Raw genomic sequence first — 24,632 nt, 5'->3', positions numbered from 1 at the left:
TCTGGTGAGAGGCCCTACCCAAATTCCACAGCATGTTTATTAGACTTTACTGAAAAGTGCAGAAATTCACCCCTCCCAAAGCAGGGCCTCTTTCAGCTTCCTTAGCTAACAGCATCTTATACAAGGTGCTTGATCCTTTGTGAATTACTTCTAATATAAGTGGTGTGATTAAATATATTTTCCCAATGACTTAAAACATTATAATATTTCTATCAGGAGTGTGACCTGTTCAGTTAGGAATGTAAACCTCAAAGATCCCTTTCTCAAATTAATGAATGGCAAAGTCCAACCTTCTGACCCAAGTTTTATGCAGTCATTATCTACAAATGTGAGTAACAGCATTAGAATGTACAGAAATTGGTTGAAGTTTCAAAACCCGGCACCATTGCTACCATAACACTTCAGAGCACCAGATTTAAACTGTAATTGCCAGCCAGTAGCTTAGACTACGATCTCATCTACATACATGTATACTTTTTAAAAATCATTGCTACTGCTTTTCTGTCAGATTCATAGATGCAACAACACATTACCACACAAAAACAAGAACAGAACTGGAAGCAAATACAGACGCCCTTACAAATGAAGACCAAACAACATATAAGAGCATTTATCTGACTGTAGGCATGTGACAAGCACCACACTACAGTGAAGTTCAAACACACAAAAGGTGACTTAGGCTGCTTAAAGCACATGTTCTGGTGAGGTCACACATCTGACTTCAGTACCTGACTGTGCGCCATAAACCCTTAAAATGACTTTGGGCATGCCCTTATACCTTTCTAAGGGCCCTTATTCCTCTCTTAATATCTTACCTCATTAAACACAGCTATTCTCTAACTTTTCCTCACACGCTGTTCAAAAGCCCTCCATGTTCCCTCCAGGCAGCTACAGAAGGTGACAACTGCAGCAGCCACTTAAAGTCAAGCTGACCTTCAAGACACCACTGGGGTGTGGCTCCCTGGAATCATCAGAACCAGTCTGTGTAGCGGTGTGATCGGACTTTGTGCCACTTCCTGAAGCACGTGTGGGGCAGTGGATAAGAGCAGCAAACTCTAATCTGGAAAACCAGGTTTGATTCCCAGCTCCTCCGCACGAGCAGTGGACTTTAATATGGAGAACTAGGTTTGTTTCCTCACTCCTACATATGAAGCCTGCTGGGTGACCTTGGGCTAGTTTACAGAAGGGAAAAGAATCTGTCTGGCTCTAGAGCAGTGGTGGCGAACCTTTGGCACTCCAAATGTTATGGACTACAATTCCCATCAGCCCCTAACCCTAACCCAATTGGCAGGGGCTGATGGGAACTGTAGTCCATAACATCTGGAGTGCCAAAGGTTCGCCGCCAATGCTCTAGAGTGACATTACAGGTATCCACACTCTGTTTACAAGAGATATAACTTTGGACCTTTTAAAATAAATGTTTATATTTTTAGTATTGCAAATTCATGTTTTTACATATAAATATTTCAATTAATTAATCTTCTAAGTTTATTCATTTATCATATTGTAATTATCTATTGTATTTTTTAAAAATAATATTTTATAGAAGATTTAATTTTTTTTAAAAAATCCTTCCGATAATCCACTGCTACTTTGTCAATTTGTTGCCGCCCCTGTTCAATGGTTCCTGGTCATGCCGGAAACCACTTTTAACTTATGCCTAATAAAGGTTATTGTGTTGTATTCAGTGGTGGGATTCAGCAGGTTCGCACCACTTCGGCAGAACCGGTTATTAAAATGGTGCTTGTAAACAACCAGTTGTTAAATTATTTGAATCCCACCACCGGAACCAGTTGTTAAATTATTTGAATCCCACCACTGGTTGTATTGTACATATCATGTACCCAAACATTTCCTTTTGCTCTGTTTCCTGCAGCTGCACCCAAGCAATGAATTGGGTGCTTCCTTGGAGACACCAGCCAAGACAGAAATAGGGTGTGTCTTGGGCTCTTGCAAACAATGCCTGACTCAAGGCCAGGAAAAGATGGCACCTGCTCAGCTGCCTAATTCTCAAGCACAAGTTGATGTACATGAAAAAGCCATGTTCAGGCTCTCACTTGCCAAGTTTTTCAGGAAAGTAAGCCTGGATTACACAGCACACCAGTTCAGCAAATACCTGTGTGCATGATCAGCAACCAATTTTTTTTAACGGAGCAAAAAAACAAAACGAATACCAGTGATTTCGTCATAGCCGGTTAGGGCAAGCATTCAGAAAGGGACGGACCCCCCTCCAAAAAAAACAAACACACACATTTTCTGTTTGTTAATTGTGGAAGGGAAACTGACTTGAATGAAATTTCCTCTGTCTTTCACACTTAAATGGGCGCAGTCAGTTTTCGGGTGGTCCTGCAATAGCTGCAGCTGTACTCTCTTCTCAGTTTCCACTTCTCCCCCTGTATTTATGGTTCTGTTTCCCTCCAGGGGAAATTGGGATGAGAAAGCAGCTGCAAGGGTGAGAGGGGATTGACAATTTGTAAGATGCAGGTTGATTGTTTGCATACACCTGTCGCAGGTATTCTTGAAGGCTGGGGGTGGCTGGGGGCTCATGGCCTTGCAGCTCATGGCCTTGATGGACATCATCAGCCCTCGATGCTTTATATATTGGGGGGGGGGGCAGTGGTGGGATTCAGCCCGTTCGCACCACTTCGGCAGAACCGGTTATTAAAATGGTGCTTGTAAACAACCAGTTGTTAAATTATTTGAATCCCGCCACCAGAACCAGTTGTTAAATTATTTGAATCCCACCACTGGGGGTGGGTGGGTTGATCTTTATGCTGTGTTTTGTTTAAATATATTTTAAATGCGTTTGTTCATAAGTTGCTTTGGATTCTCACTGGAGAGAAACTGAGAGGAAATATATTAAATTAATAAACAGGAAAAGAAAGTGACTCAGGAAACATTCTCCTGATACTTATAGTATGTGACTAGAACACTTAGCCATGTTCACACCAAGCTGCATTGTTTCTGGGGGATATTTCTGTGCATGGTGTTTCCTCTGATGAGACTTTGAGAAGGCACTCTCCGTACATAAAGTAGGGGTGCTCCTTGTGTAAGCCACTCCAGCTTTTGGGCATCAGCTGGATGGGCCTTGCTTTGCAGGCCACTGTGGGGCAGGGGAAACCAAGACTTCTTGGATTAAGCTTTATTCTGCCTCACCCACCTTTACAAAATCTGTTGCAAAGCTCACATTTTTGGAGAAGGGCACAAAAGATTTTGCTTTAATCTCTGCAGCTACTTGGGGCAAGTGAACTGGTGGACAGGGGAAATCTGAAGAGCCAGAGACTGGTCTTGCTGTGCTGCATTCCCATTTCCTTCCAGCTGGCAGCCTGCTCAGGTTGCAAAGCAGAGATGAAGACTTCACCCCTTCCCAAAGGAGAAAAAAAAATATAGCCTTGCTTAGGGGCAGGGTGAGATGAGAGAAACACCAGACCTGTCTGTGTAAAGGGGAATCTCTCTTTTGATCTAAAAGCAGCTTTGGGGAGACCCAGCAGTGCATGAGTTCACCCAGACGCAGGTGGGATGTGTTCAGGGTGTTTTGTTTTTAACAATATGCCATGCAGGCAAAAGGGAGATGAAGTCAGGCAGCCTAATCCAGAGGGAGGGGCAAATCTCCCTCTGTAACCGGCTCAGCTTGTGCCAGCATGCATACCCGTCTCTCCGGTGCAAGGGGCAGATACACAGGTGGAGGGGCAACTTACCTGGGCAACCAGGTCTTATGCAGCTCCACAGGGCCTGATGTGGAAACTGCTGCTCCTTCTGAGACCTGCTGGTACAAAAAGCCACACCAGCATGGCTGGGGGGACAACAGGGCAAGCCAAGGAGCAGAACTGCGGCTCTCCAGATGTTCATGGACTACAATTCCCATCAGCCCTGCCACTTGGCCATCCTGTTGCCCTACCCTTTTCACCCCACTTTATTGGACAACGGACTCAAAGTGGTTTTTATGCAATATAAGGTGGCAGATGCCAACAGCCGTGTGTGTGTGTGTGTGTCTACAGCAGTGTGTCCAGACTAAAGACACGCCAGGCAAGCAGAAAGGCCTGTCGGCAAGGTCAAACCTTTGAAAGGGTTAATCCAGTCAGCAGGACATCTGGAAGCCTCATGGACATGTCCTTGAACCACACCCTGCCAAAGGTGATGCAGCACAAAGAATCTGGGAAACACCCTGCCACAGCTCTGCATTTCCTTTCCTTTACTGTAAATCTACCAGCTCCTTTGAGACAGCTGTTCTTTCTTTGAACCCCCACACCTCAGCCAAATCTGCATACCACACCTGGACAGAGACTCTTAAAAGAAACTCTGCCCAAGTCATTTAGGCTACCCCTGATTTAATCATAGACAATTGGTTCTAATGTCCTGGTACTTAGAAATCAATAGATAAACTGTTAATCAGTTCAACCCAGCTATTCCAGCATGGAAATCCAAGAAACTGAGGAAGGGAGCTCCCTGCTCCCGCCCTAGACTATGATCTGGAGTATAAAAGTACAGTTCACCCCAAGCTCAGGGCTCTTTTTACTAGTCTGAACCTCCCTTGCGTCCAGATAGTTTTGAGCCACGATATATCATCCTTCTTTTGGATTCACATGCTGGCCGTCTGAATCCTTGCCTCCTTCAGGAACCCCTCGTCTGAACCTAGGTAATGTATAAGTCCCTTCTACTCACCTCCTAATCTTTCATCCAAACTTATTTTTCCCCTCTGCTTATATCTCTTAGGAACTGCTGTGTGAGCCTCCTTATGTCTTGCTGTATGAATGTTTCTACCAAACTTATAAAAACATTTAATTTTACTTTGGTTTCCTTGCATTCTCTGTAGAACGTTTCAAGGCCATTTTATGGTAGAGAAACGTTCTACAGAACATTTTGGAACATTCTTACTGTTGAGCTAGCGTAACAATGCTGGTAGGGGCTGATGGGAGTTGTAGTCCATGAACATCTGGAGAGGCGCAGGTTGCAGACCCCTGCAGGCTTAGTCAGCTTTCTTCCAGCTTTTGCCCACCAGAACACTGGCACAAGGGGTCTGGGCTTATGCCACCCTCCTTGGGAGGGCTCTTCGCCAGTGGGGAGGCTTTTTTGTTTTCTGATGCCCCATGCTGCCAAGAACTCCTCCTTGAGGCAGCAGGGCCTCTGCATTGCCTGCTATTCCTTCTCTTACTGAGCTCCACCTTTCATTTTCTCCAGGCCAGCCCTCCTGCTCTATGGTAGGTAAGGAGAATAAGGTAAGTATGGTCAGGAAGAAATATGCTGAAAGGGGTGGAGACTAGGAGCCTATGTTTGAATGTGGGTGTGTTAGGGTTCTGGTGTCCTCATCCCACAACTCTCTGGGCCTGCTCTGCAAGAGGGAATTTGAATGGCCTGTAAAAAAAAATCCCTTCCTTTTCTTTGCCTGCAGCTTGACAGGAAGGAGCCCTTGGGTAAGATTTGGAAACATGCCACATCTTCCATTACTTCTGACATGGGGACACTTCTACTACCTATCTGAAAGATGAGATGATCTCTTAGCTGAAAGTATAATTCCTCAGTAGTTTACCCAAGCTGGTGCTGCCCATCGAAACTAGGACTGCTGCGGAAGTCACATCAAAAATGTTTAAAGTTCAAACATCCCATGTTCTCTAGTATCAACTGGACAAGAGCCAATCACCAGGTCGGTTTGATTCGGCATTAACTCTTGAAGTTAGAAATTGGTTTTGTTCAAAATTGAATAAAATGCATTCACAGATATATGGCTTTTCCAAACAGGTGAGCAGTCATTAATACCACTAAGAACTGCTTGATGAACATTGAACAGTAAGATTTTTTTTGTGTGAGCAAAGTGTTCATTCAGTTCAGTTTATTAACTACAGTCATAGACTAGTACAGTAAAACATCAGAACAAATAACGTTGCATGGAAACAGCACAATAACATTATTTCGCTTATAGACTTGCCAACCAAAGTCTTCTGCATTTTGTAAGCATTGTAGCAAAACTTCATGACTGGATACGAAACTGTGTCCTCCTTATCAGCAGATAGTTTATCATAAAGTCATCAGGATGATCAAAGATTCTGTGCAACAAAGGTGAAATTGCTGGAAAGTTCCAACCATCTCCCAGTTACACAGTGACATGCAGATTGGTTCAAAGAAGCAGATATGCTTTTATTGCAACAATAGCAGGACAATATGCTGTAATCACCCCAAAAACAATGTCCACATTTCAAAGACACTTTTTATACAATCTTTCAAACAAGCAATTTTAACTTTGCAAATACATGATTGGTTACATTTTGCCACCACACAGTTGTCTGAAGGTGATTGGTCTGCTGTCAGAGTTGACGACTGCCCGGGCCAGCTGCAGGGTGGGATCCCCTATCTCTTATTGAGCAAAGGGTCCGCAGCTAGTTTAAAGTATCAGTGGACCCAGATATGACTCAGGAGAGCCTGTAGCAGGGCAGAACAGCAGAGTTATGTCACATACTCCTCGTTTTCCTTAATAATAAAAGGAAATGCGCAAAAAAAGTTTAAAAAATTCCTGCCCCAACAGAACAGCCAATCAGGACGAGGAAGAACAGAGCCGCTGAGCAGATTGTGTATTCGTGGAGAGTGCTGCACTGTTTGAAACCAGATAGACATCGATGTCCTCATCAGATGCATGCTGCAGTGGGGACCGTGAAACCGCGATGAAAAGGTGCTGTTTCTTTTGAAAACTGGGAGTATCCGGCTTTAATTTCTCATTGGGGAAATCACCATTGACATAAAGGAGTATTGGTAGATTTTTGCGTGCCAGTTTGGGAGCATGGATATCAAGATTCAGTAACTGTTTTATGAGTCAGTGTAAATATTAAACAAAAAAGAGGCCAAAATGTCTCACTCCCTTCTGATTAGAATTCAATCGGGCTGCGTGGGAGGACGCATGCAAGAAAAGCTAATTCCTCTATATGGCACTGTTAGTAAGGAATAGGGTGAAGCAACCTACCAAACAGCCGTAAACATATCAACGAACAGACAAGCAGTTCAACAAAAGAAACGGCTTCATGTTTGCAGTTGGCAAACAGGACGTCAGCCAAACTTATGGACGCTTGAGCACCACTAATGGAAACCAGTAGAAACAATTGCCAAACTGATCAATCTGAGTATTTTTTAACGAACACAATCAGCTGAACCTGAATAGGGTTTCTGTGCACATTTACCTTTAATCCTTTTATTTAACCAGCATTAATCAGATATACTAATATTTGCTTTCCGTTTGCCGTTGCTTGTTTTCTGGTGGCAAGCTCTTTTGTTTCAAGACATTGTTCTTGTGGTGCCAAGCCCCAATTATATAATAGTACAGAAGGAGTAGAAGGAACAAAAACAGCTTGTCAAAACAAAGGCTTGTCTTTTCATATATTTTTTAACCTGCTCACCAAGTTAGGGTTTTCCCAACTTAGTTCTTTGGTAATTTAGCCTATGCAAATTCAGCAAGACATTTAATAGGTTCACTCTGAAAAATGTCACCTTGGAACACTGTGCTTTCAAATCTCTTTAACTGTCACATAATGGCACGACTTGCAAAGATCTTGTCTCCTGGCCAATGTCATAAATAAAACTGCATACACATGTTCTTCCCATCTTCCCCCCTGCGCTCAATACAGTAATAACTGTAACATGGGCCCCTTCTGCACACGCAAAATAACGTATTTTCAAACCACTTTCACAACTGTTTGCAAGTGGATTTTGCCATTCCGCACAGCTTCAAAGAGCACTGAAAGCAGTTTGAAAGTGCATTATTCTGCATGTGCGGAATGAGCCATGGTATCATAATCATTGATGCCCTCTGAGGGCCAGTGTTCATCATTTTCCAGTTATGCTTGCAATAAACATTGCTTTCTTAATTTTTCAGGGTTTGCTAATTATCCAATACACACTGTAAGGAGATCTTGAGGTCGCCACACCTTTTGCTGTGGCTTGAGCCCATAACAAGATGCTTCATTCTATGGAGTGAATGTTATTTCTTCCCTGTGTCAGTGTGTCCAACTTTCACTCTCCACCCATTCCTCTTCACATTTAGGGATTGCTTGGGCTGTGCCATTCCCGCTCCCCTGCAGACACTAGAATCCCAGCAGTCACTGCATTTCTGCTAGGACATGTCTGTGGGGTTAAGGACCCAAACAACAATGGAGGGAAGGAAAACAAACAAAAACCATAACACTCATACTTACTTGCCTTTCTCACTGTTTCTTTTTCTAGACAGCTGGCACAATCCAACACTGTCTACCCAAACAGTCTTTTTTTCTTAACAGAACCAAGTAGGTGATATCCTTACACCAGTGGTGGGTTCCAAAAATTTTAATAACAGGTTGCGATGGTGGTGGGATTCAAACAGTGGTGCTGCTGCACACACGCACCTCCAGTCCCTATTGGGCAGGGAGGTTGCTTTAATAACCCCTTATCGGCACTCAGAAAAAATTAGTAACCACTTCTAGAGAAGTGGTGAGAACTGGTTGGATCCCACACTGTTTCTGACCCTCCAAAGGAAGACTTGTTGCTCATGTCGCTGTCTCCTCGAAACTACCCGTAGAGAACACTCATTCGGACAGGAAAATCCCTCGCAGCTGATTCTGATATCAAGTATCAGGCCTTTGTCATAGACCAATCTTGATGTAGGACCTCTGCAGACCCCAAGCCCCACAGGGTCCTCAGAGATCCACACAAACTGCTCTACAGCAGCCTCTCTTTGAGGCTCACCTGGTGTCAACCTTCCTGTAGGTCCCAAGACATTTTTCTTTACCCAGACTTGTAAGGGGTTTCATCTTTTGTTTTGTTTTTTAGCTCCTTCATGGTCTGATTCTAGCCTAAGGAAAAATTTATCAGTCTGTTTGTTTTGGCTGCTTTTGTGTCTTGGCAGGTTTTGATTGACTTGTTATTGGCTTTTTGTTTGGTTTTTGTTATCTTTAAGAGATCATTTTGTTTAACTGTTTTATTGACTTATTTCATTTTTGTTTTAGCTTGCACAGGTTCTACAGAGGTGGCATACAGATTCTCTAAATAAAAAGACAGGTAAGAGCCCTGGTGGGGATGGATGATCAAGAGCCACCTGAATGAACACAAATACCTCCAGAACCCCTCAGTCTCCTCTAGGGGCAAAGGTGGGCACAAACAGAAGCCTGAATAGAAAAAGGGGTGTTTCAGGATACCTCACAGCACAAAGTACTTTGCAACCCAGTTCTACTTCAGTACTGCTCTAAGGCCCCTTCCGCACATGCAGAATAATGCACTTTCAATCCACTTTCAGTGCACTTTGCAGCTGGATTTTATTGTGTGAAATAGCAAAATCCATTTGCAAACAGTTGTGAAAATGGATTGAAAGTGCATTATTCTGCATGTGCAGAAGGGGCTTAAGTCTTGGCAGGACCTAGTTTTAGATCATGTGAAGGGCAGAGCTATTGTCTTCCTACGAAGATTCATCAACTGGGCTATGACTCCTGTTGCTCCCAAGCAAACAGAAAAATATTTCATGAGCAGAGCAAATCCCAATGGGTTAAGAGAGTGAATAGAAACACGCTGGTCATTTCTGCACAGCATGAATAAAACATCTTGCAGACGTTTTTAAAAGGACCGTTTTGACCTTTTTTTTGTCCAAATAGAGCAGAAAAAAACATGGCCAGGAAAAGTGGTTCTTTTTTCTGCCTCCCCCCACTAGCTCTTACTTTCATTTTTGCCACAGCTCACATCCACCATTTTCACCCACTTATGCTTGCAGCTCAATCTGCCCACCATTTCTGTGTAAAAAGTTAGTTTTGACTGCCAATTTGGGACATGTGTTATTTTTCCTCTTTTTTTCGTTTTCAGGGAGGTGTCTTTGAAATTACAATTATATGATATGAGAATCTGCAATATGCGCATATATCAAGTTGCCGTAGCTTCGAGCTGCTGGGAAAATGAAGGTAAGAGCTTTAAAATCAGTTAGGAGAAATAAAACGTTTCCTGTTTGCACAAGCAAAAGATCTCTAGAGTAGTGTGTTTTTTTTTAAAAAAAAAACACCTGGATTGAGCAGAAATAAAACATCCTGAAGACATCTCGGGAGAAAAGGCTGTACAAACGTCCTCCCCAAAACACTTCTTTTAATGTCCTCAAGATGTTTTATCTGTGCACTGCAAAAATGGCTACTGTGGCACCCCTCTTCAGTCTACCTCCTGTTTCATCAGACCTATATTCTTCCAGTGCAAATGTACCTGAACAGAGACAAATGTGTCACTTAAAAAAAACAAAAGGCTTTGCTGGGAGACACATGTCTGTGCTTGACTCGGAAGTTTGTTTTTTGGATGGGAGGCAGGCAGTGAGAATGCGGAATAGGCCACAGAAAATATACAAAAGCTTGATTCAAGGCCAACTAAACTTTTCCTAGCCTTTGACTCATATTAGTCCACAAATAGGAACTACGCCTCTCTGGTTAGAATCGCCCCTGCAAACCTGTCACTTCATGTCCTCTGCATGCTCTGAAGGGAAATGTGCACAGAAATTACTTTGTTCTGTGGTTTGAAAGTTTCTAGTAATGCTGATACCTCTTATTTGAGATTTTTTGGGGGGAGGTCATTTTTATGGACAGTTGACATCTTCCCACTTGAAGTAGAAACAGCCCGTTGCTAAGATAAGACTTGGACAAGAAGGCGTTGCTTCTGAGCACAGTAACATTGCCAGAATTGGCATAATGGGTTTAGGATTGTGGATGGTGGTGTGGGGTGGGTAGAAACGTTACTTCATGAATGAAAATGTTTAAAAAACAAAGGCTCTGCAAAAACAGGACAATTTACTGGGAGACTGGTGTGATACAACTGATAGGATTCCAGGCAAAGACAGTTTTGTTCCTGGTCATTTGGTTTGATTTTCTGGTTATGGCTTCCAGTTTGAGTTGCAGTTAATTTGGGTTGATGCAGTTATTCTTTTTGTATTGCTGTTAACTTGATTGTGAGTCAAGGTGAAGAATCTTTTGCTTGGAAAACAGACTGTAGATGCTCCCTAACTGGTATAAGGAGGACTCCTAACTTGGGTGGCCCAAGCAAGCCTCCTCTCATCTGATCTGGGAAGCTAAGCAGGCTCAGCCCTGGTTAGTCTTTGCTTGGGAGACCACCAAGTAGAGTTGCTATGCAGAGCCAGGCAATGGCCAGCCACCTCCATGAGTCTCTTGCCTTGGAAACCCTGCAAGGTTTCTATTAAGTTGGCTGTGATGTTACAGCACTTCCACCACCATCAGGAGAACTTCCTTGGCTGCAGTCTCCTAAGCTGGAGGGGCACACGGCCCCATCACATCCTTTCAAGGTCTTCTTGGGCGTGTTCTCCTGACTTGTGGCCATAGGGCTCTTTACCCTCCTTCCCCACCCCCCATTTCCCAGCATGCATTGCAGATCATTCTTCTATGTCACAGGTGTCAAACTCACAGCCCTCCAGATGTTCATGAACTACAATTCCCATCAGCCCTTGCCAGTATAGCCAATGCTAATGTTGGGAGGGACTGATGGGAATTGTAGTTCATGAACATCTGGAGGGCCGCGAGTTTGACACCCCTGTACTATATGTACACACACATTTAGCTGCCTGTTATCAAGAGAATAGCCCTATTTGAACCCTATTTGAAATCTTTCATCCTTGATCTGAGGTACCCAAGAGATATCTGAGGGTGATCTAGCAGGTGGAGGAAGTGATACCATCATGCAATCTATGGAAAATCACATGCTTCTAAATCTTTTGAAGTCAATGGATTTAGAAAGATCAACCTCTGTTTAAGACTGCAGTGTTAAGGAAGCAGGTACAGGAAGAAGTTTTGTGGGAAATAAGATATTGGTACCAAGGTGGTGTTATATTTCTCCTCCTTACTATTGCATTGCAACAATCCCTCCTGTTCTGATTTTTGTTTGATTTGAGTTTATGATGGCCTTATCTTTTTACAATTAAATGAGCAATAAAAGACATACGTTACGTGTTGGATAATCTCTTCATAGTGGAGATAATGCCAGTTCACATCAAGCAGAGTGCATTGTCATACCAAGACCTTTCAGGGTACAGTGCTTGTCTTGCGATTAGGAACCCCCAGGGGGAAGGGAGTTCATTCCTGGACTCAAACAAATGGGGGCAGTCACACTGCACTGGGGAACTCCCATCAGGCCACACAAAGGCCTTGCAGATAAAATGAATTGCCCCGCAAACTGAAACTGGAGTCAAATTTAATGCAGTATTTTTGTCATTGCTGTTTATTTAAGCATTTCAGATTTTGTGTTAAACAAAGCTGGGAACTTCCTAGAAATGCTCCGATTCTGCTTCAGCTCTGCCATCTAGTGGTAATCTGGGAAACATGAGGTTATTAACTGAATCCACTCCATTTTCAGGATTTTAGGGCCGAAATTCAATCTAGATCAAACCAAGTTTGAAAATAAACTGCACCTTTTCATCAAGGTTTCAACCTCCCCACCGCAGCATGTTTCCAGCGAAGACATCTAGGCCTATCTCGGATTCAAGAAATGTAACAATCCCCACTACCATGTGATCTGCTTGGCGGGTCTCTCCAGATTGGCTGTCGTGCCATACTGGGGCGGGACCTTTTTTTGTTCTCCTGCAAAAATGTGCTCACGTTATGACATCATCACATCATCACATCTCCCCCTGCCCAAGTTTCTGGTTGGTTATCGTTCTCTTGTGCTCTCGCGAGAACAGCACTATGCGCACTGATTGGTTGTAAGGCATTTGCGTCACACTCCACAGCGGGAAATTTGAACCAAGATTAGACCCCCGATCCCCCCCTCCAAACTGAATCGAAGATGTGTTTTTTGAAAAAGTAGTACTTTCAAGCAGGTTCGGCAAAGAGGAGAATTAGCGCCAGAACCAGGATGAATCTTGTTCGTTGATCAGGCAGTGGGGAGTTCTTCCTGAATCCTTGATATTTCGCGTGAGTATCATGTGATTAATTGACCATGGGGAATCGTTAAATGAAATAGTTTAAGAGAAGGCAATGATTAAATGTTGAACAGCCTTTTCTAAACCCTGTTTGTTCAACTTCAAGAAAATCCTCTTGTTCAAGCCATTTTCAGAGTTTCAAGCAGAGGTGTTTAGTATATAATTTGCAGATTATATTTAACAAGCTAATTGGTTTGTAATTATTTGGATCGGCTCTGCAGTTTTTTCTTAAGGATAGGCATTATAATTGCTAGATCCCACTCTTTAGGTATTTGAGTATTTGATCTACGTAAGTAAAGAGGTTGGAAAAAATTGGCGCCCACCAATCTATTTGGATTTCAACAACTCAGCTGTAATAAAATCACTACCCGATGCCTTCCTATTTTTAATTGCTGTATCAGCAACTTAATTTCCCCTGCTGACACTGGTGACCATTGTGGGATTATATCCAAATGAATGTTTAAATGAGTCGATGGCTGATGGTTAGTATACAAGGCAGCAAAATGGTGTTCCCATACCTCTGCAGAGATAGTATTTGCCATCAAGTTGCTTGTCTGTTTCTGGGCAAGTAAGATTAACTTTCAAAAATCTACATTATCTTTCAACTCTCCCTCTTACCATTCAACCTCAGCTCTTTTTTTGATCTCAGCAAGCTAATTCCACAGTTTTGCCTAGCGTGTGAGGCCACCAAATATAGAAGAAGAAGAAGAAGAAGAAGAAGAAGAAGAAGAAGAAGAAGAAGAAGAAGAAGAAGAAGAAGAAGAAGAAGAAGAAGAAGAAGAAGAAGAAGAAGAAGAAGAAGAAGAGGAGGAGGAGGAGGAGGAGGAGGAGGAGGAGGAGGAGGAGGAGGAGGAGTTTGGTTTTTTATCCCTCCTTTCTCTCTTGCAGGAGACTCAAAGGGGCTTACAATCTCCTTTCCCTTCCCCCCTCACAACAAACACCCTGTGAGGTAGGTGGGGCTGAGAGAGCTCCGAGAAGCCGACTAGCCCAAGGTCACCCAGCTGGCGTGGATGGGAGTCCCCAGGCTAATCTGAATTCCCCAGATAAGCCTCCACAGCTCAGGCGGCAGAGCTGGGAATCAAACCCGGTTCCTCCAGATTAGATACAGGAGCTCTTAACCTCCTACGCCACTGCTGCTCCTATACTGTACTTGGCAATGATAAACTAACCAGGGATAGTACTATTGGTCCTCATGATGATTAGTTATTTATTTCTGGAGGCACTGGATTGAGTCACAGCAATGGAGACATGCTGGTTAGAAATTCAGCCTTGCAGCATATACTTTCCGCTGAGCTATTTGTTTCAACAACTGAGGAAGTTAGACCCTCATATTTAACAGTATTTACAGTCACTTTGTGTATAAGTGGATGGAGAAAGATATACTTGGGCACATCACAATGTAGATTACGTGCTGGCTGGGCAACAGTGCTGGGAGACAAGATTCAGGAGTATAATAAATTTTGTGAGATTATTTTCACATACAATCACATTAAAAGAAAGAATTCTAGGATTCAGCAGTGGTGTGGGAGGTTAAGAGCTCGTGTATCTAATCTGGAGGAACCGGGTTTGATTCCCAGCTCTGCCGCCTGAGCTGTGGAGGCATATCTGGGGAATTCAGATTAGCCTGTGCACTCCCACACATGCCAGCTGGGTTACCTTGGGCTAGTCACAGCTTCTCGGAGCTCTCTCAGCCCCACCTACCTCACAGGGTGTTTGTTGTGAGGGGGGAAGGGCAAGGCGATTGTAAGCCCCTTTGAGTCTCCTGCAGGAGAGAAAGGGGGGATATAAATCCAAACTCTTCTTCTTCTTCTTCTAGGAAAAGAAATGATCCATTTTGGTATGACAAAGCAAAATGCAGATTTAATGGGTGCATTGTGCTATACATGACTATTAAGGATGTGCCCAAAGGAAACAAGTTCTGATAGAAGAAATATCAGTGTATAAGGACAAATAGGTCACAAAATTGGCCATGAATTCAAAAGAATACATGCCAGAATGAATTGAACTAAGAAAAGACGTTAAAGGAAATACTCCAAGTCACCTGACCATTAGGCTCATCAAGTGTTGTGATCCTGATACATTAATTTGCAAACAATCACAATGAAATAAGGACATCTTTGGTGCTACAAAAAAAAAATTCTAGTGAAGGGAATCTTGATGAACAGGCAGATTGCAACACTTGCCAAGACTGCATTAAGATATAAGGGAAACAGGATGCTGCTGAACATTTTTTTTTATAAAACAGACCATTCATATCAGCAACCCATTGCTGTGCCACCTTTCAAATGACCCGTATATATGGAAGTACAGCTTCCCCTGCTGTCAGATCTTCAGAGGGCAGGTTTATGTGAACTAAACCTTGATGTCCCTGTGTTACCAGACCAATTCATGGTGAGTTGGGGAAGTCATGTTTTCTACCTCCACCCCTCCTGCCATCCTTGGGGTGTCTAGCAGGTGCTTTGCCAAAATGGGGTGCCCATTCTCTGCATTGGCTAGTGTATCCACAAGGACAATAAATCTGCCTCTGTCTGGTCTTGCCCACTTCCACATCTGCCTTGCAACTAGCCTGCCGCTCCCTTCCTGAAGGGATTAGAACCAATACAATACCTCTGCCATGGAACCTAGCTTCCCATTACCCATTCCACCTGAGTTCATTTGAAAGATGGGGTGGATTGGAGACCCAATGACAATCATAAATGGCCTTGTGGAAAGGCAACACTTGCTGTGAAGACAAGGCTCATGCATCTGCTAGCACCATTCGTAGCATGGCGGGAGGTGATGAATGAGCCACTCACGTAACACAGCTTCAATGAATTCTGGTATTTATGCATCCGTCCTTTTAATCTATCGCAGGAATTTGTATTTATGCCTTTTACACAAACTAGTGTCCCTGTGAACTGGGATTTTTAGCCAGATGGTCTACATTTTTAGATTATAGTTTATGTTTTAATCACTATGAATTGTGCTGATATGGATTGGTTTTCACCCATGAATTTCCCCTTTTCTCCCAGGAATTGCCTTCTCATGAAATGTATTCCTAGCTACCATCATATCACTTTGAAGTTCTGGTTTTCCGTACTCATGAAAATAAAGTAAAGTCTTTATTTATGGTCAATTTACAGTCAATGACCAAATACAATACAATTCTCCAACATAGCAAAAACATGAAATATAGTTTTAATTGCATCATTGCTGCTATTTTTAATGAAATAGTAACTCATATATCCATAACGCTTACCAAGACTACCCAGGTCCCTTCAAATTGGCACGTTACCCCAGTGGTCTTCTTTTCTTTTCTTTTCTTTACACCTCTCTCTCTCTCTCTCTCTCTCTCTCTCTCTCTCTCATGATCAACACACACATGGATCCAACATCAAACGAAACCAGCAACAAAATACAACCCATTTCACACCCTACAGAGACTAAAGTAACTTTCAGCTATCTGATTAAAGGTTTAACTCCGGATTCATGCATATAGTTCTAAAAATTACACTATTAAAACCATTATTTTTTCTTTTACTAATATTCTAATACATTCTGCTGATTTCTTTTAAATTTCAAATTCTGCTATTGCTTCTCTGTTTGAATAGATTCTCAAAAGATATTCTGAAAAAAGGTTTCCAGTATTCAAAAAAGTTTTCCATATTATTGTCGCAAGAACTGGGCTTTGGACCAGGAGCTAGCATACATCCACTGAATGTAAAGTCCTCTAGAGGTAGGGGCAGTGGTGGGATTCAGCCAGTTTGCACCACTTCGGCAGAACTGGTTGTTAAAATGGTGCTTGTAAATAATCAGTTGTTAAATTATTTGAATTCCCACCACCGGAACCGGTTATTAAATTATTTAAACACTACCACTGGGTAGGGGTATATGATATGAAGTGGTCCCAAACTTATTTTGGGGTGCAGAGCTTTTAAATCGTTCTAATCAGGATTCAGAAACTAGGAAATGTGAATAAGAAACTGGGAACTTGGAATGAACTGGGAACTAAGAACTTCAGCCTCATGTTTTCAGGGAAGTTTCCACTCATGTCAGAGAGAACATCCACCCCACACACACACACCAAGTTTTCAAGTGCTGTATGGAAAAATGCTGCTGTGTTCTTTCATGAAGAGAACCTGTTGGTTTTTCCATGAAACTTCTTGGTATTTATTACTAGCTATTTGTCTGCTTTGAAAAAGGAGAAGGCAGTCCCCAAATCACAAGAGAAGGAAAATAGCTGTTTCAATATCAGCATCTTAATCTTAACGCTAAAACCGACACACAACTGGGTTTGTAGCAGTAAGACCCAAAAAGCTTGAAGTGGTTATCTTCCCGTTCCCCCAACCCATGATGGAACCATCTGTCTTTGACTCACAGGTAGTGACAACAATCTAGAGGGGACAGCTATTACCTTTATACTTTGCTAGTTTGCTTTCTGGAGGTATCTTGGTGGGGTGATACAATGCTCAGAGGAGAAGATGGGGTAGCTGCACCAGGGCTCAGACTTTCAAGGCCCTGCTGCAGTGCGACACATGTCCCAGGATTCTGGTATCTGCTGCTGCTGTATTGGGTTTACTAGTGAGTCTCCCCCATCAATGGAGCGGCAGTTTGGCATGGTATCTCCCCTGCAATGACTCTTCCCCACCACTGAGAGTGCTGTGGGTCTGGCCCAGGTAGCCTAAAAGCAGTAGTTCCTAATGGGACTGACCCAAGCAGTTCCTGCCGACATAGGATTATGGACCGGCCCATCTAAGACCTCTGCCCCAGGCCAGGCTGCCAAGAGTGAGCCTGGGCTGCAGAAGACTCACAACTGCCCATCTGAAAGGTAAGATTGTTCCACCTGTTCAGGATTAAACGGTCAGGATGCCATTGTTGGGAGGGGGGAATTGCTGGGGAGAGCTGTAGCTTTTGCAGGTGTTGCTTTATCAGTTTCCCTGGCCTTGGAGCTCGGCGGCTGGGACGAGCTTTCAGGTTGGACTTTTCCTAACTCTCTTGGTTCACATGTGGGGGGTGTGGATTTGCTGCAACATATTATCAACGGCTTTGGTGCCTTTTCACCAGAACTGTCTTCTCCTGTCTTTCTCCTGTCTTCAATAAAATCCTTGAACCAGTCAAGTGAGTTATTGTCTGAACAGGGAAATGACATAAGCACAGAGCAGCCTAATCTGGTTTGGGAAATTCCTGGAGATTTGGGGCAGAGCAGGGGGATGATGGTGTTTGGGCAGTGGAAGAACTCAGCGGGGATGTGATGTCACGTAGGGTCCACCCTCCAAAGCTGCCATTCCTTCCAGGGGAACCAATCTCTGCAGTCTGGAGATGTAATAATTTCTGGGAGATCTCCATTCCCAACCTGGAGGTTGGCAACCCTAACTAAAAGTATTGCACCTGCATTACTATATTTTGTAAGGTGTCACTATCATGCTATATAAAATGGGAAGCTTTGTAATGGAGAAGGCTTTGCAATTGGAGTTTTTTCTTTAATAATTTCTCCCCATAAGGTCTGCAATCGCTGGAACAAAAAAGTATGCAAAAATATAATCTAAGAGAGTGGAGTGGGAGTGGAAAGGAATATGAGCTGCACTGTTAAATATGGAATCGATTCTGAATTAATGTTTGCTTAGCGTGCGAGCAAAGAGTGGGTAAGTAGGAACAATTCACCTTGCCCGTGCCCCCCACCCCGAGACCAGTGGTCTGATCTAGCCAGCAATGATCTCTTATCCTCCTTCCAGGCCCCAATGGTGTGACTTTTCCAAGCGGCACAGTACATTAAGATTAATGTAACAGTGCTTGCAATAGTCTTTAATTGAGCTTTCTCAGGAGGTGCTGAAATGTTTCTCTGCTCCATAAATTTTATTGTTGTTCAACACCACTTCTGTTGCCACTGTTGTGTCGTCAGATGTCATGTTCTGCAGCTCACTGCTGGAGAGACAGTGCCACACTCTCTTTTGAAGAGACTTTTCTCAGCCTGATGCCTCTCATTGCTGGAGTTAGTAGCCAAAACCACGAAGGAGCTGAACCACAAAGATGGCTTCAGGGGAATGCCAGAGATGCCGGGTGTGTGGCCTTATTTACGTTGATTTAGTTCCATTGCACTAAACATGTAGGGAATTGGCACATTTTTTTCATGATCTCCAATTCAGTCCCTAGAATCTCTAGTTAAAGGATTTCATATTTTGGGATAGACCTTTTTCTGCCCCAGATCCTGTAGGGCACAGGAACCAGAGGCAACAGGCAATACTGAACTGATGGACTAAGAGGCATTCAAGTCAGAAGCTTTCATTCAGACATTCAAAATGAAAGAATCAAAAGGCAGGTCCTCCCAACAAGAAGTGAAGAGCAAAAATTATGTTCCTTTTAACTCTTTTTTATGTCTCTGTCATGTTTGTTCATTTGTTCTCTCTTTTTCTGTTGCTGTTGGGCTTGTATATGTGTTTCTATTTTGGATGCATGTCGTATGTTTTTGTGCACAATTTATAGGTTGTTTATATTTACAATGTATGGCATTTTATGTTTAATACTAATCTACTGAAGCAGAATTAATGTTGGAAGAGGCATATATTATACAGGAGTTTCTTCCTCATGAGAGAGAAGCACAACTAAAATGGAGGTTTTTAGTTTGAGGCGGCCCAGATGGGAAACTCCAGGTCATCCCTATTAACACTGGGCCGCATGGTTGCACATCCATTTTCAACAAGACCCTTCATGCTATTTATATTTAACGATAACCGAATCCAAATTTTCCAATTGGCTCCCATTCATTACAAACAAAATTGAGGAAATTGGCCTTTCTATTGAAGCATTGGGTATGTTTTCCCAGGCTGAAGCCTATAATAGTTTGAAAAAAAGATTACTGGAAACAGAATCTCAAAACCTATTTGCAGCGGCATCCAAAACATGTTCACCCCTTAGCTCCTCAATACCATTCAAACGGGGATGCATAGCAGATTATGTATGTATAATGCTGACCCCTAGCCTTAGGAGAGCCATATCAATGGCTAGGAGCAGCAGTGGTGTAGTGGCTAAGAGCAGGTGCACTCTGATCTGGAGGAACCGGGTTTGTTTCCCAGCTCTGCTCTTGAGCTGTGGAGGCTTATCTGGGGAATTCAGATTAGCCTGTGCACTCCCACACATGCCAGCTGGGTGACCTTGGGCTAGTCACAGCTTTCTGGAGCTCTCTCAGCCCCACCTACCTCACAGGGTGTTTGTTGTGAGGGGAGAAGGGCAAGGAGATTGTAAGCCCCTTTGAGTCTCCTATAGGAGAGAAAGGGGGGATATAAATCCAAACTCTTCTTCTTCTCTTCTAGGTTTAATGTTCTGCCTTCAGCGCTGTATGTGGCAGATTTTAAAAAATAGAGGGTGCAAAGAGATGCTGCTCCTGTAACTCAAATCATCTGGAAACTTTAGCCCATTTCCTCTTCCATTGCACTAAATATGAGGGAATTAAGGGAAAATATTAAAATACTCTTCTCTTGAACTGTGACAGGATATCAGATACTCAAAAGATCTTATACTCGCTAAATAATTCTGATCTCGTAGTCTGTGACTTGGTGGCCAAGTTTTTACTAGAAATTATGCACCCTAAAGGACAGCTCTGCTCTTCTTAATTTTGTAGTGTCACTCTGTTATTAAGAGATTCTCTATTATAATTTTCTTTGGAGATTGTTTTAAATTTGTTTTTGTATCCTACCTGTATCATCCTATGTGCCAATAGAGGCTCAGTTGTTGTACTGGGCTGCATGGAAGCATGGGATGGAAGAGGGATACCTTTTAGGTACAGCTGTGACAATTCATTGGGATGGTTAGGAAAGTTAATGGCAACAGTGGAGAAATAAATTTGAAAAACTTTGCATCCAGATTTGTCTCTGGACGGGGGAACTAGTTTTGCTTCTTGACACTTGAGAGTTTCTGTGTCCCATTCTTCAACGCAGGGGCAAAGGTGAGTATTTTATTCAGTATTAGTCAAATCTAACATTTCTACCCAAACAGTTTGCTCCTCTGGCAAATCACTTAGCTGATTTCCGGATGAATTTTCTCTCTCTCTCTCCCTGCCTCCCTGCCCCCCATTCCAGTCTAGCTCCTTCTACATTTTCAGCTGATTTCCTTTATTAGCTCCACCTTGATCACCATCAAATGGCACAAAACATGATGTTCTTGCACTTCTGAGCATGCCAGCAGACGGCATGGAACCAATTTCAGAGCAGTGTGTTCCCGGGCAGACACTATGTTGAGGACCGCAGCCTGCTGCAGCTGAGTCGTAAAAAGCCTTGAAAAATGCCATTTTATAATGTAGCGAATGGCACGGCGTTCCTTCTGCCAGCACAACAGGCCTCTTATGTTGCACCGTCTGTTCAGTCGCTTTGAGACTATTTTTAAAAGCATCGCAAGAGAGAGCCAAAAAAGGTTCTCTAAAATGAAGGATACTGATGGTGTGATGCCGACAACTGCAAATCCCCACTTGTTGATGCAATATATGATAGGACATGTTGAAAAATTTGGAAAAAATTTGGAAATAATTTTAAAGTGTTTAGCGAAGCTGGAAGAGGATGATGCTAGAAAGACTATAGAATGTGTAGTAATGCCATCCAGTTAAATATTTGGGAATAAATGTGTCTGGGAAAAATGATATGCTATTCAAAGGTAATTACAAAGCAGTGTGGGTGAAGATGCAAGAGGAATTGCAGAGATAGTCTAAGCTAAAAGTCTCATGGCTAGGAAGAATCTCCACAATAAAAATGAACATATTGCCAAAGTTAATTTTTTTTAATTTCAGAAACTGCCAGTTTATATACAAGAGAAAATGTTGAAGGAATGGAAGAAACAGATGAAGTTCATATGGAAGGCAAAAAAAAAGAATTAGATTATAAGTTCTACAAGATGGAACAGAGAAAGGATGTCTAGCCTTGAAGGTAAAGTTTCCCCTTCAGTCGTGTCTGACCCTGGGGTACTACTGCAAGCAGTGATTTCATAGGCAAGCCTCTTTTGTGGGGTAGTTTGCCATTGCTTTCCCCGGCTATTCTTTACCCCCTAGCTATGAGCTAGGTACTCATTTACCGACCAAGGAATGGATGGATGGCTGAGTTGACCATGAGCCAGCTGCCAGGATATCTGACCCACAGGGGGCTCAAACTCCTGATCGTGTGAGTTGCAGCGCAAGCACTTAACCACTACGCCACACAGCTCCTAGCCTTACCCAATATTAAACTACAGGCTTTTAAGCATGCAGGATTTACCTCAGGGCTGTGTGTGCAGTGGATTTTTCCCATGGTTTTTAGTTTGAACAGGAAAACCCCTCTGCAAATAATCTACAACCAAGCTGAACAGCCTCCCACTTCCTCGTTCTGGCTGAGTTGGAGGAACTCCTTTTGTGTGGGCAGGGAAAGCCGGGAGGAGTGAGGAAATCCAAAGGAAGCCAAACGTTTGTTCATTTCACTGCACTTTCTCTTTGCTCTGCCCTAAAAAGTTGTGGTTTCACCAGTCTCGGAAACTGTAAGAAGAGGTTGACCTGAGGTGCAGTGATTTCTGAAGAGGAAAAAATGTATGCATAATATAATACATAATACATCAAATTAGAAACAGCAGATTTGGAACAAGGGCTACATAATTACCAATGGAATGAAAAATCAATAAAAAGAAATATAATGCAAAATAGAAGCCATGTAATCAGACACAGACTGTTTAGAATTTGGCAATCCACCTGGGGAAGAATAAGCTCTCCAATATCCCCATTAATATCCTCCACAGAGTGTACTGTATGTGGTGGATATGCAGTGGTGGGATCCAAAAATGTTAGTAGCAGGTTCCCATAGTGGTGGGATTCAAACTGTGGCGTAGCGCCAATGGAGCTGGGTGGGGCACGACGGGGGTGTGGCCGGGCATTCCTGGGGTGGGGCATTCCTGGGCGGGGCTGTGGCAAGGACGCAGTGGCTGCGCCAGTCCTTGGGTGGGAAACGAATGCACACAGGCGCAGGCTGCCACGTATGCCACTGCACCTCCTGCTAGATTGCTTCAAGTTCTGCACACTACTGCTGAGAGGAGGGGCGTAACTAAGGCAAAAATCATGTGGCAAAATCACCGATTAGTAACCCCCTCTCGGCACACACAAATAATTAGTAACCTACTCTCGGGAACCTGTGAGAACCTGCTGGATCCCACCTCTGTGGATGTGCAAAAAGACAAAAAAAAGGGGGGGGGAAGTAGTACATGCTGGAAACTCCAGCTTCCAGGGCAAATCTCTTTAGCTTTCGATTTCACTACATCCCTTTGTGGCCACGACAACCGATGCCATTAGGTGAGTCTTGGTCTTATGGTATCTGTTGGAGAACTGATGATATCAGTTGGGTTCCCCTTTCAAATGGCACTGTGTTGTGCTGAAGGATGTGCTGCTAATTTCATTGCCCCAAAGTTCAGACAGGTACCAAAAAACCCCAGAACTCTTTCCCCTTTCCCATTCATCATGGAACAGCTTAGTGGGTTGGCCACAAGAGGGAGTCAAAACCTCACTCAGACAACAAGGCCATTCTAGTATCCTAATAGCCTAATAATAATATTTTATTTATATTCCACCATGCCCAACCAAAGTGGGTTCAGGGCAGATCACAACAAAAATATATCAACAATATTATGCGCAATAGAAATAAAACATATTAAATGAAAACATCCACACAACTTTAAAATACCATCAGCAAAATAACAGCAATAAAGATAGGGTTGAGTGGGCAGGTCATCTGTTGAGCTGACTTAAGTAGTCCGTGTCTTCCCATGACCTCTGGCAATTTCCTGGCCTGCACAAGGTGTCAAACTCAGCCTGCTCACATGCTCCATTTACTGTAGGGATGAGGACAACCTCAGGCACATATAGCAGGGAATGGTATTTTAAAGGGCACAATGTATTTATGTTTAAAGACCACATATGCTTCCCATTAAAATGCTAACAGCCAGTTTCAAAAACAAATGAACGGCCCTTTTCGAAGACCTTTGTTAAGAGCATAGGGTTATTGCTGTTACTTTGACACTCTGGGGAGATCTGGCTCCAGTGAAGCTTTGGTGGGTAACAGGAATGCAAGCAAAGTCTTCATGGAAATCAGAGTTATGGCCTGCATCTGGATGGGGAGGATACAGATCTGGGAGGTCCTGTAAAGGCCTATGCTATTGGTGATTACTCTCATCCACTGTCCACTTAAGGCAGCAGCTGGCTGGGGACCAGTTCCTGAGGAGACTTCCACAGGTGACAAAGAAAGACAACTTTTATGCAATATGCTTCCTTTTCTCCTCCCAAGGGACGTCTGCCTGCCAGTATCCCAGATGCCAGCTTAATGTCCCAAGCTTCTTTGGCTAGCATTGCACGCAGGTCTTAGAAAGAGCAGCAGGCGTACACCTCAAAAAGGGAGGGCTACATCAATATCTGGAGATTGACTTCCAGAGACTAAAATCAGCCCCCCCTCCCCCCAATGTTAGTGTTTCAGAGTGATGCATCCTAGCCAAAGTTGGTGCATTCCTGCAGGCAACCAGCTTGTTGACTTTGGCTGGGCCGCATTGTTCTCTGTCCATGGTCCTGATGCATTGGCCTGCCTTCTTAGATTCCTGACTTGTGCAGTGTGCTCGCTGCTGCAGCCTGTTTGCTAATCCTCTAAACACAGGGGATCCAATTCCTTTCCTCAGCCCTAGACTGAGGCACCTCTGCCAGCTTCTGCACTGAACAGTGTAGACTGAATGAAACCACTGAGTCACTTAGAGGCTAAAGAGCACATTT

At 43.3% G+C, this 24,632-nt stretch overlaps 1 protein-coding gene across 1 annotated transcript in view; it reads right to left on the bottom strand.

Annotated features, from left to right (window-relative positions):
* LOC125441522 (N-acetyllactosaminide alpha-1,3-galactosyltransferase-like) overlaps nt 1-24,632 on the bottom strand; it is a 96,603-nt gene that overhangs the window by 52,158 nt on the left and 19,813 nt on the right. Inside the window, exons 4-5 of the mRNA XM_048512131.1 lie at nt 3,699-3,793; nt 2,287-2,444 (exon numbers count right to left, since the gene is read on the bottom strand). Coding sequence (XP_048368088.1) covers nt 2,287-2,444; nt 3,699-3,793 — 253 coding nt within the window. The remainder of the gene's footprint in view (nt 1-2,286; nt 2,445-3,698; nt 3,794-24,632) is intronic.

Source organism: Sphaerodactylus townsendi, linkage group LG12 (assembly GCF_021028975.2).
Source record: "Sphaerodactylus townsendi isolate TG3544 linkage group LG12, MPM_Stown_v2.3, whole genome shotgun sequence".
Lineage (NCBI taxonomy): Eukaryota > Metazoa > Chordata > Lepidosauria > Squamata > Sphaerodactylidae > Sphaerodactylus > Sphaerodactylus townsendi.
This window is presented reverse-complemented; position numbering and strand designations above follow the sequence as displayed.